The sequence below is a fragment of the Megalops cyprinoides genome, chromosome 12 (genome assembly GCF_013368585.1).
Source record: "Megalops cyprinoides isolate fMegCyp1 chromosome 12, fMegCyp1.pri, whole genome shotgun sequence".
In the NCBI taxonomy this organism is placed as follows: domain Eukaryota; kingdom Metazoa; phylum Chordata; class Actinopteri; order Elopiformes; family Megalopidae; genus Megalops; species Megalops cyprinoides.
Genome location: NC_050594.1, coordinates 14696222 through 14713439, shown reverse-complemented (window position 1 = coordinate 14713439; position 17218 = coordinate 14696222). Strand labels below are relative to the sequence as shown.

Genomic DNA, 17218 nt, shown 5'->3' with positions numbered 1-17218 from the left:
AGCTTGCATTGTGGTTTTACATGCTAATTACTTAGGAAATATTGTGGCACTTCACGGCTTTAACCAGCCCCCCTCTACCTTGTGCTCTGTTTGGAACTGTGCTCGCACTTGTTTTTTCTGCCCTTCATGCTGACACCTCGCTGATGGAAAAAAAATCCAGAAAGTGTTTACCACTTTCTTCCTCACAATTCAGACATAATTATTAAAGGTTAGACACACTTCAGTAAATTTTACTTCAGGTTTCAATGATTCATATTATCAAATTAGGAAAGGTCTGGAGAAGAGCAAAGTTTCAACCGGCCATCTTACTCACTTTGTCACTTGATGATCATGAAAAAGTAATAAGAAGCAGAAGTATGAGTTTGGAAAAGAAAAAGTTTTATTCCACAAAAGAGTGGCCCTTATTGTTCTACAAAGAACACTACCCACAGGTGTTCCATTCAAGTTCTCATGATACCCAACCACAACGGACTACTTCACTTACAGAGAAAAGGGCAAAAGGGTGCTGTGGCTGCTGGCCTGTACATGATCCTGGTACCTTCTTCTCTTGACCATATACTTTCTTACACAATCTTTGTAAAGTAAAACTTTTCAGTATCTCACTATTGATTAACATTTCACTCTTTCATTTATCTGTATTACACATTAAAATTTGACTGTGAGTAAGGAGAAAGAAAAACAGTAGCAAGTACAAACATTAAAATTATCACAGGAAACTGTGTCATGTATTATTTAAATGGAATATAATGGCAATACATATTTGAAATTAATAATGAACATGAGGTTATATTAAAATTTTAAGGATATTTCATAGTACCTGTTACTGCAATGATCATGAAAATGCAAACAGAATTGTTCAAAATACCGCTAGAATGCTTGGATAGCAGAGATTATGATGTCATAACCATACAGTGCTGTGGACTTGTTGCTTTCTATCAACTGTCTGACAACAGCAGTAAATGATTCAAATAAGAGACAAGCATCAGTTATACTTCTTCCATCTCTAAATTCTAACCTAAACACAGGAAAATAAAATTCAGAACTAGATTATTGGTGGCTTACTGCAGTGTGGACTAAGACTCTTCTGATCAGCAAAAAGGCTTTTTTTTTCAGAAACAGCATCAAAGGAAAGACAAATGCTGCATGCAAGCTGAAATACTACGTCTGTGCCATGTCCTACCCAACCATATAACTCGGAAATGTATTAATAGCTTAGATGTCAAGGATGCTTCGAATTCTACCATTGACTGAGTCCTTCGTTCAGAGAATTTTCAAGGATGCATAGCATGTATCCTCAGTGTCCTTAAAGCACCCACAATCCCATGCGCACGTACAAGAGTCTGTGGCGCAGAACTGAAGGCGGGACCTTTTTGGATTAATGACGCACACCTGCACACTTGCTAGACTGTTCCATTATCTGTTCTCCGAATGCTAGGAAGGAGTCTTGCCTAGCCTCTGAAGGACTTGACTTGGAAGGACCCGTCCTACCAAGGAAGCATCCTTGACTTTGAGAAACAGCAAATGATTCAAATAAGAGACAAGCATCAGTTATACTTCTTCCAACTCTAAATTCTAATCTAAAACCAGATTATTGGTGGCTTACTGCAGTATGGAATGAGGCTCCTCTGATCAGCAAAAGGACTTTTTTAGAAACAGCATCAAAGGAAAGATAAATGTTACATGCAAGCTGAATACTATGTCTTTGCTATGTTCTACCCAACCATATAACTCGGAAATGTATTAATAGTTTATATAACACAGCCTTTACTGTAAATGCAAAACTTAAAAGTGAGTGCTGACACTAATAACTATGAAAAATATCTGTCAGGAGAAATAAATGCAAAAAAGCAACTTTCCACAGGATTATGGGCCAGTTACACCAGCAAGTGAACTGGCAGGTGAATTCAGTATTGTCTGTTAGCAATTCTGACTGGCAGACACAGAGGCACATCACTCATGGTCAATATGGAATGATGTCACAATGTTTGACATCACGAAATGTGTGTACCAACATCAGAATGTGCGGATTATGAAGTAATTTGATTTGTGTGTGCTTGGTACATCCAAATAAGAAGTCCTCTCAGAGGGGATTATTTCAAATTACATATGAAATTGCATATTAAACACAAACTCTTCTAGGAGAAAAGATGTGCAGTTGATTCCAAACTAGATTTTTTCTCAGATACTGCACTTCAATTATTTTCAGGGTGTTTTTTTCATACATAATATAAAAATATATAAAAGTAGGAGGAGTGAATGCATAACAGATTATCAAGTGTATAATGTAATATTTAACAGTTCTGCTGTTTTTGACTGAGACAGTTGTCACAGCTCTCTGAAAGCGCAGCTTTGATGATGTTCATCCATGTGTGCTGGTCTTTTAAATGAAAATTTTCAGGTCTAAATCTTCACAGCATCGTTTTATCATTTCAGTTTCTTCCTCCACATCTGACAACAAGAATCACATTGTTACCGCCAACTCTCATTGAATTGGTTCAGCTAGTACAAAATTTGCTCCTTGAAAATCCATAGAACATACATACCACTACTACTGTTGCTAACAACAACAACAACAACAATAATAATAATAATAATAATAATAATAATAATAATAATAATAATAATAATGTGTACTGATGGGCTAATAAATGAATGGATCTACCTGTATTTTTAAAAAATGACTGGGCTCAGATTTCATCTTATTGCAATGCAATAACACCAAGTAACTCATTAAAGCTGGTATTAACATATTTTATCATTGTTTCCTTTCACAATTCTTTTCATTAAATATAGTGAGCTCCAGACAGCTAAAATAAAACATTAGTTATACTAGTAGTTACACTGGGTTACAGACAGAATGCACTGCGATTAGACATAGTTAGAACATTGGATACTCCGATCTTCCTCACTAAGGTCTTTTAAGCTGGTTACCTGGGAGATCAGTGACATCATCAGGGATCTGTCTTAGAGCCACCATCAGAGAGGTCTTCATCTTTATTTTGATTTCCTCCACAATCTTTGTCTGTGAAGATGGACAGAGTAAATTTTATATACAAGAAAATGGAATGTGTGTGAAACAGAGGAGTGCATAATATTAGTTTGACAATTATTGAGCATAGAATCAGTTTTGATGCAGCTTGCAATGACTGAATAAAACAAAAAAGGTTGGTCAAACACTACCACTCCCTTGTTTTAAATGACCACAATGCTACAAACACTGAATTAAGATCCTGAGTCATTGAAAGTAAGTTTCCCATGAAGGCAATTTGAATTTTTCCAGAGAAAACTAACCTGCAGGCCACTGAACTGTTTCAGCATCCTTTCCATGGCCTCTTTGAACATGGTGTTTTTGGAAGATTCAATTTTATTTTTTAGCTTCCCTTGAATTTCAGTGAAAGCAGATCTTCCAGTGATTCCAACACATTCTGAAAATGAATTCTCACATTAGATTCCACTGCAAGGAATGTAGTGCATATTCAATCACATAGTAACACAATATAATTTTTAGTGTCTAATTTGACTTCAGGTGTTTATTACATTACATTTCTTACATTTATTTCAAACACAAATACAGCCATTAAAATAATCATTAAACCTGAAAATTCTTTTTCTTCAAATTTTAGGAACTGGAGAACTGTCTATTCCTTCATAATCATGTATGACAACAGTCAAACACACAATTTATTGATACAACTAAAATAAATCTTTTCTGTAAAAGAAACTGGCCTACCTTCATATGTCGACTGCATGGTGTCCTTGATTGAATCACTGACAGAATTGTAGATGGACTTCTTTCTCTTAAGGATTTCCTTCTCCAGATTCTTCAACAGTTTACTTTGCTAGTTGAAATTAAAAAGAAGATGATCAGATTGCTGAAATTGTAAGGTAATTTCTAGAAATCCGTATGACATGTGGGGTGCATATCCAAGAAATGTGATCAAGAAATCAAGAAACACTTAGAAACAGTGCATTAAATATTTGAGTGCAGCTGAGAGTCAGCAGTATGAGAGGAATAGAAAAAATCTTCCTTCTTACCTCCGTCCTAATGTACACCAGCCGTAGGTACATCTCTCTGTTCTTTTTGTGACTTTTTAGAAGCTCACTACTGATGAAGTTCTCTTGAAAACTTTCAAAGTTCCCTTTAATTGACCTCCTTGAACGTTCAGAGCTTTAATAACAATTCAAAGATGAATGTGTACAAAATTCCAGTTACAGCAAAAATAAACCTTGTAATCAATGGGGGTCAGATTTACTAAAGTACTGCAAGTGCATTATGGTAAGCAAAGGTCTACAAAAGTCAGCCGGGATGACCAGAGGCTCTAGTGAAACCAAGACATGTAACAATAATAGAGATGAGTGTCACTCACCCAAAGGTCATCAGAAAGATGTTCTTTTCATTCATCTCTTTGTACATGGGCTCTGACAGAGTATAGTTTAGATCAACTATATCGCCATTGCCAGATCTGTAATATCCATCACATTTGCACAAGGCTTTGAGTGTCCTGTGGTGGCCTCTGTTGTCCTTCCATCCCTTGATGAAGATGAGAACAAAAACAACAAATGAAAAATGAAACAAATGCAAAATGAAAAATAAATTAACATATGCAACTTCTCGATTGAACTTTTGTATTAGAGGCTAGGGACAAAGTAGCCTGTTCCTAGCTGGTAAACAAGGTGGGTTCTATTGCATTATTCCAGTGTTGGAAAATAGGCTGTGGCTCAGAACTCTAGATGAATCTGGTACATGCTTAGGAGGATGTCTATAGTGACAAAGCTTCTGTGTTTCACCAAAGACATTGTTTGGGGGTTGTTGCTTAAAGGTGTTCAGTGGTTGCTGTAGTCTTTTTTCTTTTTACATAAATGGATGGGTTCTAATAAAAGCTGTACTATTGCAGACTCTTATTTCACCCCATGGTGAAATTATTGTACCATTAATAAAACCATTCACATGTAGCCTTCCACCTTGGGCCCCACTTAGGTAACTAAGCATGTCTCCAACAGCAAACCAGAAGGATACGATCAAAATACAGGTTTAATCCCCACAGGTCACATGGTCTAGGAAAAGTAGGGCCCTATTCATGTGTGCAGTTATAAATCTGGGTGTGGGTAAATGTTTTCACTGATGTCTGTTACATGTTGATTAAATCCTTGATTTTTTTTAAACTCACTGGCTCCAGCACTTTCTTCATGGCATTTCCGAGGCAGTGTTTCTCAGCTGCTTTCACTCCCTTCTGCAGGTTAGTCTGGAGCGTGCCATAAGCTGTGCTTAGATCTCGATGCAGTTTTTCACCAGTTGCATTCAGCTCTTTTACAAGTCGTTGGAACTCTAGAGACTGTGAACACTGTACCTGAAAGATTGTTGAAGAGTTTTACTTAAAATATTCAAATCTGAGGTAAGGTTTTATCACACCATGAAGGGCATATTAATACTGTGCACTCCATTAATAGGAATTACTAATACTGATGAATCAAGAGCATATAGTGATCCAAATCAATGGAACACACTGTACTAACACATTATTTAAATAATCAGTTTGTAAGTACAAAGCAAAAAGAATAGTTATATGTTCAGTCAACGGTGTAATAAGTGAAAAAAACTTTCTGAGTGTTAACAGTGAAATTCATACCTTGAATTATCATAGCACTTACTACATAAAGCATTTTGACAGACAAGGCTGCGCAACTCAGTTAGATGTTCAGCAAGATGTCTTCTACAGATGTGAACCAATGCCCTTGAGTCTTGTAATCATCTTAATATCAACTAAAGTCATACCGCCTCACAGTTATTACTTTCAAACAAATTACAAATTCTAAAAGAAAGGGCACCAAATGAAGACCAAATGAGACAGAATCAAACCAAAAAACAACAAACTGTTATTTGAATTATTTATAATTCTATGGCACTGGCAACTTACAACAATAACATGCAAATAGTTAAACTGAATCTGGTTAACGCTATTTTTTCTCATGTAATAAAGAAATGCATATAAATACTTTACATTAAAAGCTGATTAGCTCTATGTTTTAAGAATGTTTCATCTTCCGACACAGACTGAAGACCCACCTCTTCAGATTGCATCTCAGGTCTACTTCTATCCCCACCCCCAACACCTACTACTTCTTGCTCATTTTAGGTGTAGTATTACGACGTATTATAGTGTTCTAGAGACTGTTGTATCGTAGTATACTTGGTAGGGCTTGAATAATGTTATGCTCACACTCACCGGTCTAGGAGTGTTATGAGCCTGGTCTGACATTGCTGTTCATTTAAATTGAATGTTTTCTTGTGATGGAAGTCGCTGTGGAAAAGAGTCTGCTAAATGCATGTAATGTAATGTAAGCTAGTTATGGACAGTATTTGAAACATGTTTCCATTTTCTCTATTGATTTGTAATTGTGCTCTTTTTTAGAACATTTCATGCTGTTTTCCACTGTAAAACATGCAATTATGAAAGACAACATTTGTTGCCACTTTGTTAAAGGTACCCACTCACCTTTCGGCAACAGCACTGGGTGCTATTCACTTTTTGTCAACACACAAACACAGCCCATTCCCATCAGTATAATCTACCTGTCAGTGATTTTACTACACATATTCATACACAGTAGCTCAGCAAGAAAGAAAATGCTCATTTTGAACTTATAAAGGTTTGTGCAGAAAAACATTAGTCACAATGGAGTGATGTACCTTTGCACTGCAGGCATCCTTTAAAAAGTGAAGATATGAAACGATTCCAGAAAGATCCGATACATAATCTTTCACTTCCTTCCAGGAATGACGGACGTACACTTTCTTGATGTGCTCCATCAGCGATGGTATTTCTTTGTAAAACAATAAATGAAGTAAAAAGTTATATGAAAAAGTTATATATTTATCATTATTGTTGCTCATCATCGTTTTCTTTACACTATACATATGTATATATTATATATAGTGTGTATGTGTGTGTGTGTGTGTGTGTGTGCTCATGTGTACTTTACCAGTTTCATTGAGCTCCAGAACAGACGACTTTCCTTGTTTGATTCTCCTGAATTCTGCTGCACTCACAGTGAACACATCAAAGAAATCTGAATCCCCTTCATCACCAAGCAGAAGTTTCTAAAATTAAGCATTATTCAATTCTATTATCATTACTCAAACATTACTGTACAATACAGTTGCTCTGGAGCTGGAAATGGAACTGGAAACATGTTTATTTTGCACAAAAGTATAACAAAGTGTCCATTTCCTGTGTAGGCTGAGGTCATGTGGTGCAGGTAGCTACATCCTACATCTGTGATTTATTATTCAAAGACCTCTTCCCTACAGAGTCCACATACTGTTCTCACTGTTGTCTGATTTGCTATTCACAGAAAATGTATAGATGGAAATGTTTAAGCAAAAATGTATATATCTGACATTTATCCATACAGCAATCCTAAGATTAGAATTGGGCTATAAAAAAACTCAAGGTTCCACTGCCTTTTAGCCTTTTAGGTGTAGGAATAAAGAAAGGAGTAAAGATTATTTCATGAAGATTCACAGGTCCCATCTTCATGATATTGTCGTCAAGGGCAGAGAAACACAAGCTGTCAAACATGGCTCCTGCATTAGTGCCACCATATCCTTGTGCAACTCTCAAAGTCATCTGAAATGTAAGTAAATTCTTTTCTCACAGTGAGCATCCTCATTACAGTCATATTTGTCCATGTCAACAATCAAATGGTAGCACACCACTCTACTCAGAGTACTTTACTCTGCTCTCAATTTCCAAAACAATCAAATGGACAGACTGACAGAAGGTGGTGGTGGTTCCTCTTAATCAGAATCACAGAATGCAGACTGAACTGACTGAAGAACCCTACTGACATGCACATCTCATACGATAAAAATGGTTGTGGTTATATATTAAATATATCATTCTCCGTTTTACATGCTATGATGTACATTTCCATCTGGATGTAAGTAAATAGCTGGGAGGTTTTACCTGCTAAGAATACAGGTAGCTAAAAATAGCCTTGTCTTCACTCAATGTATTTACTCAGGGATAAAATGGTATATTCAGTAATGCATGTATGTATTTTTAAGTTCTTCTTTCTCAGTGTGGAAGAGCATGACACAAAACCTCTCTGTGAAACAGACTAAATATTATCTGTCTTACAAAGAACTCACCTTTGCTTTCTCTTTGTGTTGTGTGGTGATTTCATCTTTCGCTCTCTCATTACGGAACGTTATGCATGCCTGCTTTTCCTTATTCTCATAATCTGGAGAATCCTGAGAAAAAAATGTTGACCTCTATCAATGTGTTAAATGAAAAACCTTTTTGAATCATTAACTCATTAATTCAATTATGATTAACAAAACTTCAACCTCAAAATTAATGCCATAATCTTCTTACCTCACTTCCACTCATTTCAAGGTCTGAATCCGTAATATTGTAATTCCTGCACAAATTGGAAAAGTAGAAAATTAAAAAAAAAAACATACTACAGATGTATAATATCTTAAATCTGGGTGCCTTCAGAATTATATATTTAGGACTTATTTTCAGGCTTAGTATTGGTAAAAGAATGAATAACTTATTAACTCTTTGATTTCCTCTGGATTGACGACATCTGTTTTGGTGCAGATGAAGGTGATATTGTGACATTCTCCTCCCCCAGCAATGGTTCTCAAAGTGTTCTCAAAGATCTCACTGGCAACCTTCTCGGACAGAGCTCGGTTGATGTCATTGACAATCCAGACAGAGGAACACAGGCTAAGACACTAAGACACAAATATTTTCAGTCAGCTTTCCTGAAAATGCTACCTTTGAATTACTGTGCAAAGTTATCCAGAGAACAGCCAGTAATTTAAGTTCAGCCAGGAGCTAATGAACAGCAATAGGCACAAACATAAAATAGGTCCTTAAGCAATTGCAGTCATTTTGAAAAAAATAAATCTTGTAATGACCATTCTGGACACCTTCATCAGACCATATTTAATGACTACACTATCACATCATCACCATCTAATCACTTCAGGCTGAAGTGATTAGACCAGTGCAAAGTCGGCCATCTCATCCTTTAACACATTACTTCTTTGTTTTTAGTTGGATGCTCAATGTAGTTTTTCCTTAAACAGACCACCACTCCCTGTGGTCAAGTGTAACATGCTCATTAGCTCTGACCAATTGAGAGCAGCCCAAAAACACAGTGCATGATGCACTTTGTTTTGTCATGAATTGAATTTGCATCCAACTGTAAATGTACATTGTGAACTAATATGAACTAATCTTAAAACTCTAAATATTTTGAAAGTTGCTAATTTCCCCTTTGATGAGTTTAATGCAGATTGGCATTACACCATAAACTAAAGTTCTTTATAGCCTTTATATACCATACAAATGTGATAAAAATGTCCTTAATTAATTCTCAATGTACCAGAACATGAGTGGAAAGAGTAAAAATAAGATAATCATGTGTAGGCCTCCCTGTCCGTGATGTTATTTGACTGTAAATAACCTCACACATATGTAGGCCTACTTGTGTTTCGCAAACATTAACAATGCCTGAACCAAGCTGAATGTATGGAAGGAAGCCAGCTAGATATAAAACCAGGTTACCTAGCTAAATATAATGATTTTGCTTCATTACATCGTTGCCAGCATACTCAGTCAGTTAATTCCCTGCCACCTTTCCTTTGCGGAGACAGTGAATTAGACACACTTGCTAGTGACTACTTCTTCTAACTTATGTTAAAACACAACAGGTCAACCTCAAACCTACCAAATCGGAAAAACTGACATGGTACTCTGCTTCTAATGACGGAGAGTCAATACAGTAAGGTGCACAGAAAATAAAAAGTGTAGCTGATGAAGACTTTTTGATGACAAGACTGAGAAACGATGACATAATCAGCAGAGTACTGTGTCAGTAAAGTGTTTGTATGCTAAGACTGATAAGCACTGATGCAGAAATATGTACTCCGATCATGATGTTCATGAATTGACTGACAGTAATGTAGTCCAAATAAAATGAAATTACAAAAGGCTAGCTGGACTGAGTATCGATAGTTAGAAAAGCTCAGGCTTTTCTAACTATAGATTTATCGCAAAACCATCGATTGGTAGTGTCCCATTATTCATGTTTTTCTACTAGTCATCCCTAGTAACACTACAATGAAAAAATTGACAGAGAACACTGAAATTACCTTTCAAACTTTCTATTGAATAATTAAGATCTCAAATGTTGGTTTCGGAAATGATCAAACTATATAAAAGAACGACGGTACCTCTTTCCACATCTCATCTCTGTGTTTATTGGCATCTCCAGCCCCGGGAAGATCCACCAGTACAATTCGATCCAGGAGAGCTGGACAGTTAGGCACGGAGATGGTGACACGCTTCACAAGAGGCCAGAACTGCTGTTCACTTTTCTTGTCACTTCGAATGTAGCAGCCAATTTTTTGAGACAGTTCTTTAGCCTGTAAAAAAAATATTTAGGTGCTTTTTATTCAAAGAAAATATATTTGGACTGTAATTCATATATACGGGTATATTTAAATATAAAATGTCTTTCATATTATATGTATCCATACACCTGAATAAAAAGGAACATATAAAGTACTATGGTACTAAGTTGGAGAGCTCAGATAGTAATAAAATTAAATACAGTAATATGCAAGCTCAAGTTACGAAAAAATTAAGGGAAGCTAACAGGCGTTTTGAAAGACAGATTGCACTAGATGCAAAGAGCAACTCTAAACGCTTTTTTCAATATTACGGTTGAAAAAGGATAGCTAAGGATGAAATAAGAGGTATACAAAATAAGGATGGAGTTATGGTTTATGATAAAGCTATTGCTGATACACTAAACAGTTACTTTGTGAAGAGTTTCATTAGTGAAGTGTTTTCACATTTGCCTTCAGGTGCAGGTCAGTTCTCAGAGACTTATGGAGGAAATTGATTTAAATGATGCAGAAGTACTAGATAAACTTCAAAAACTTAAAACAAATAAGGCAGCAGGCCCTGATGGAATATATCCAAGAGTTCTCAGAGAACTAGCAGAGGTGATTTATAAGCCCCTGACAGTTATTTTTAAGCAATCCTTTACTACTGGAGAAATGCCAGATGACTGGAAAAATGGCAGTGTAGTACCTATCTACAAGAAAGGAGATCGGACTGATCCAGGAAATTATAGACCTGTCAGCTTAACTTGCATCACATGCAAAATACTGGAATCCATCATTAGGGATAATTTGGAATTATTCCTGGAACAAAATGGTGTCTTAAATGATAGCCAACATTGTTTTCCCAGAGGGAGGTCGTGCTTAACAAACCTCCTGGACTTCTATGAGGAAGCTACAGCATGTTTGGACTCAAACCAAGCTTATGATATTATCTGTCTGGACTTTCAAAAGGCATTTGACAAAGTTCCGCACAAGAGGCTCATACTGAAAATGAAATTACTGGAGCTATCACTGAGTGGGTTTGAAGTTGGTTGTCTAGTAGAAAGCAGACTGTAACTGTGGGTGGAATTGTATCAGAGCAGGGTCCTGTATGAAGTGGGGTGTTGGGGCCTTTGCTATTTCTTATATACATAAATGATCTTGATTCAGAGGTTAGTAGCAAAATAGTGGGCAGATACCTGGCAGATGCCATTCAATTTAGATAAATGTAAAGTCTTGTATGTGGGAAATAAGAACGTTAGACAAGACTACTTCATGGGTGGAAACAACTAGAATGTGCTCAATTTGAAAAAGACGTGGTAGTAATAGTTGACCCAAGCTTAACAGGATCTAGGCAGTGTGCTGTAGCAATAAAAAAGGCCAACAGGATGCTGGGATATATAGCCAAAAGTATTGAGTATAAATGTAAGGAGGTTATATTGAAATTATACAATGCCTTACTCAGACCTCACTTGGAATACTGTGTGCAGTTCTGGGCACTGCACTATAAAAAAGATATTGAAGTTCAAAGAAGGGCAACTAAATTAGTTCCTGGCATGAAATATAAAAGCTACGAGGAAAGACTCAAGTTACTTAACCTATTTAAACTTAGCGAGAGCAGGCTTAGGGGTGATTCAATTGAGGTTTTTTAATTTATAAAAGGATTCAATAAGGTTAACTATTATAGATTTTTTTAGGGTGAGTTCAGTCTGTAGAACAAGAGGACATAAATGGAAACTAGTTAAGAGTAAGTTCCACACTGATTTAAGGAAATATTATTTTACACAAAGAGTTATCAATACATGGAATAGGTTGCCAGGTCATGTAGTTGAGGCAGAGACCCCTGCTGTGTTCAAGTCTAGACTTGATGCACTTTTGGATACTCTTTAATTACGAAATGGAGAGCTTAGCTGGGCCAGATGGCCTGTTCTTGTCATAATATGTTCTTATGTTCTTATTCACTTTGGAGTTAGAGAGCACAATTGTATGTAGAAGTTGTTAGACTCACGCTTTCAAAAGACAGGGTCCTCAAGCCTGTATCCGGAATCTCCGGAAACCTTTTTGTTCCCACCAATTCACTATAATTTCTCTGCTGTCCGTCGGCTCCATAAATGGCTGTAATTTTATCTCTTGCCATGGTTCGAAGGTCATCATTCCCTTGTTCCATATCATTCCAGTCATTTCCATTTGTGTCAGACAGTATTTCCAGCAGGAAACGTAGCTCTGCCTCCCAGTCCTAAAATAATGATTACTTGTCTTTCACCATAAACTTTTTACCAACACCAGGAACTTTAATCAACCTCTAAGTTTATCAGTTCTCACAAATGGCAGTGATTTAGTAACCATGGAATCGTAATGTCTCTGTTATGTGATTGAAAGTGGCCTTACTGGGGAAAAAATGACATGAATCAAATTCCCAGTGTACAAAAATGAAGATCATAAGGTGAGTCAAACTGGAAGAAATGAACCATGAAGTGGCCTATTAGCTCAGATTTTCAGTCAACATTAAAAACCTTTTTAAACCAAGAAGAAAAAGTCAAGACTTTGATATAGCATGCTTGCAAAATTTTACAGACAGAGGCAATTAAAGCACCAGCTTCAAGTGAAATGAGTGACATCAATGAGCCAAGCATGTGTTTTATTACTTTATAAAAATTACTGAACAAATTAATTTACTGTTTTGACTGTCATTTACATATATAAAGCACCTGCTGTGTAGCATACCTCTTTGCTGATGAATTCAATGTCAGCTTTGTATTTGTTGGACTCCGTGTTGGCCTGCATATGCACGAAGACTGAAGTGCATGCATGCAAGCCTCCTGAGGGTAGAAGCTGGTTTTCATTCAGAATGGCATTGATCAAAGAACTCTTCCCTGCTCCCGTCTTGCCAAATAATCCAATGTAAATTTTCTTTTCTGAACTCTGTTCTTTCAAAGCTGAAGTCTTCTGTCTGCAGGGAATAGAATAAATACCTTTCCATCAAAATAATTCACACATTTTTTATGATATCATAATAGTGAAATCTCTTTTGTAAGGGAGACTTGGAGTGCACAATTACAACTAGATATGCAGATATGCATACATGTGAAAATAAATGAATGAACTTTCCAATCAAGACATTATAAACAATACAGTATTCAACACAAAGGAAGTTTTACTTTAACTCCTCCAGAAATGTTTTGCTTTCAGCCGTCCTGCAGGATATGTCTGTGAGTTTGGAGTAAATCTGCGATGCAATTTGTCTTCCATCCTCTAGTACATCTTCATCTATTAACAGAGAGTGTAAATGACTATAAAATAAATGCATTGATCAGTAGACTAGAACTCTGCACATCATTGTAGCACTGCTGTTTTATGCACACTAACTTCACTGGTTAAAATGTATTTACCATGAATCCAGACAAAAATATTTGGGAATCAGCATTTAAATCCATCTTCTGGACTTCTGGCCAAATATTTTTCAAAAGTCTTCAGTATTTCACAATTAATTACAGTGACCCATTATATAATAGCACAAATATTAAATGATAACAGTATAATCTTAAGTGCCAATAATTTTTCAGAGAATTACCATCTTTTTCCTTCACCATTATGAAATGAAATATTGGTTTAGATGTACTCTAGAACAACATGGGATAACACTGCTTGAGAATATTGCTGTGGGGTATGGAACAACAGGCGGGACACTCACAGGTCTGGAGAAGTCGCTCCGTTTCATCAGAAAAAACAGTGCGTTTTTTGTTTTTCTTCTTCCTTCTTTTTTTTGGAGTCCCTTGGTCAGGATCATCACAGTGCTTTCTTTTAGCTTTCACTGGGTATGAATTAATTTACAGGGTGAAAGAGAGAGAGTGGAGAAAATGGAAGTGAGGAGACTGAAGAAAGATGGAAATCAAGGGATTCTGTAGGTCTGTATCTCATCTGTGTGCACTGTAACAAGTACACACAAACACACATGCAGTCTAGTCTTTCCTCTATTCAGTAAATTAATTGATCCTGTTATAACATACGTACACACACACACACACACACAAATACATATTTATTTATTTATTAAATACACTTTTGTGGGCCACACTTTCAGCGCTACTGGTGTAGTGTATGTTTAACCCTGTGTTAAACCTTGTTAAAAATAAGGGCCTCTACTTCAGTTATATGAGTCCTAGTCAGCTGCAGTATGCCAGATATTGAAAATTGAGTGAATGTCAATGAGAAATTTACCTTCATACACCCTGAAATTTAACTTGAAATAGCTTGTGTAGTCCATATTATTAATTCCTTTCACCATTTTTATTAAAACTTTATTAAAATTCCCTGAGTCTCCTTTTGCAGAGAGATTGCTGTACATGTATTGAGTCTCTCCATGATCTTTCATTTGATACAAACCGTTCTCCTGTATGGCCGGTTTTCAAAACGCAGACAGGATGTAATATGGTGAATGTATTGAGGAGCATTTTTACAAAGCGTCTGCAGATTAGATATAACATGATTCCGTAAACATAATTATGTTGTGCAAAGAGGAATGCGCAGTTGTGCGGCTGCTTTGATGCGCTATAGCGTCTCACAAGCAGGGCTGCTGCTGGATGCTGCTTCCAGATGCCATCCATGCACCTCAGTCATTGTTCAGCCTGCACACACAACTCATGCTTTTTAATAGTGGTGCTAGTGGAAGTATGAATGGGAGGCTAGAACATGTTATTGTAAACAAGGTTATAAAATAACAAAAACCGTGGTAAAGAAATTTGTTAAGAAACATGTCAGTCATGTTGGTGTTTTTGAAACCTTCTGTACCTGAACCCTTAATTCTCATTCAATCATGGATTATTATAATTAGATTTTACCATAATGTGGTGTTCTTCAGGAACACATCTACGGAATTAAAGGACTGTAAAGTATCTTAAAGAGTCTTTTTCCCTTCCCTCTGCCTTCTGAAGAGCTTCTAATGTGATGGACTGATTTACTAAAAACACTCATAGGGGCTTCTAGTTTTATGCGTAATTACATAAATTGTAGCGCTTCACATTTGCTCATGTTAAATTTTTTTTACAAAGTGTCTGCCCTTTGTGACTAACTTCAAAACTGTCTGCTTCACTCCAAAGTGTAGTGTCATTAGCAAAATAAATGATTGTGTCTGCTGTCTCTGTCAACAGCCTATGATGTTCCAGTGGTGTCTTTGGGCACACCCTTTCAGAAATACTCGTAAAATTGGAGATCAGACAGGAGATCTTTAACGTCAGCACTAGCAGAGACAGAGTTTGGGTATGCATGCGCCACCTCTACTTCCTATGTACTCATAGTTGTTGGGTTCTTTTGAAGTCCCCTCATCTGGTCCCACTGGAATTTCTTGGTCAGCAGCCTGTTCCAGCTGTCTTGCTGTAATGGCAAATGCAAAACATTTATATATAGTTGCATTTTGTATTTTTTCCATATTGATTCTTTTTTCCTGACGTTATTATTGCAGTACCAAACACTGAGCAACATGGATCTCATAGCAAAGTCCAATACAACTTCACCCAACTGGAAAGGCTTAAACCATTGGCTTAAACTACAATAACAGTACAAAAGTAGTAGTAATCTCACAATTTAGTTCATTTAACTATTAATTGCACTTACTTGTCCTACAATTAGTCATCAACCAAAATTTAATGACTAATACATCCCTAATACTAGTGGTATCTACATATAATATAATCAATAATCGTTTGTTACATGAGTTTGGGGGAAGTGCTTTACGAAAAGTGAAACATCAATATTTGTGGAAACACTTTGTATCCCTCCTCCCTTTGTTGGAAAAAAAAACACTCCAGCCGTCCAAATTTATCATATAATTTAGTATGTGATAGATATCAAACATGCTTACCACTAATGTATGGCACTAGGTTTAGTCCATGGTCTATTGTTTGAAGCTCTCCAATCCAGTACACCTCCCTTTCAGCTAACTTTTTGCGATCAATGACTTGCTCAATAGGAAATATGGCCAGGTCTTCCAGGGAGTGCCCAGCACTGTTGAAATGGTCTGGGATTGGTCGAAATTGTTTCTTCACAATGGAGGCCTTGTGGCTCCTGAATCTTGTCTGCAGAGAGCTTGACGTCTTTCCAACATACTGCACTTGGCATTTGTTACACTCTATGATGTAGATAAGGCTTGATGTCTTACAAGTTAGAACTGAAGTGATTTTGTAAGATTTCTTTGTAAACGTGCACTGAAATTGATCAATGTTTTTCCGCATGTGCTGGCAGCAGTTGCATCTGTTCCCACACTGCACTGCAAATGCCACTGCATCTATCCTCTGAGTAGAGGGACCTGCTTCGGACATCGTAGTAGTGCCTGGAAAAAAGTCTGCAGTGTCTTCACTGTCCTACCAAGGGGGAAATGCATAAAATTAGATTTCACCTTTGAATGTATCACACAAGATATAGCAGCCAAAACAGATCATGTGTGTCCACAGAAGAGCAAGAAGTGACATTTTATATCAAGTTGAAATGTTTTTTATTTTAAATGTAAACTGTTGCATGTTCAGAATGTCATTCATTATTATGAACACTTAAACTTTATAATTAAAGTACTGGAAAATCTGCAAGCCAAGCCAGCAGAGTTGCACAGTTTGCAAATGACTAAATCTTCAGTGTAATGCATGTACTGGTTCACTATTCTAAAAGATTGTTCCTTTCAGTCACCATTCAGACAGGCATGTTTTCTGCAACCACTACATCAGTCTATGGAAAACTACTATGTGGCAGTAGGCAGGCTGTTATACAAGCCATACAATGTATAACTAGAGTGAATGAAAAAAAAATATATATACTATGAGT

General features: G+C 36.6%; 1 protein-coding gene across 1 annotated transcript in view; it reads right to left on the bottom strand.

Moving 5' to 3' along the window:
• Nucleotides 1-1600: 1600 nt before the first annotated feature.
• LOC118786488 (nuclear GTPase SLIP-GC-like) overlaps nt 1601-17218 on the bottom strand; it is a 76949-nt gene continuing 61331 nt past the window's right edge. Inside the window, exons 21-22 of the mRNA XM_036541552.1 lie at nt 2932-3022; nt 1601-2448 (exon numbers count right to left, since the gene is read on the bottom strand). Of these exons, the coding sequence (XP_036397445.1) occupies nt 2381-2448; nt 2932-3022 (159 nt within the window). The 3' untranslated portion in view covers nt 1601-2380. The remainder of the gene's footprint in view (nt 2449-2931; nt 3023-17218) is intronic.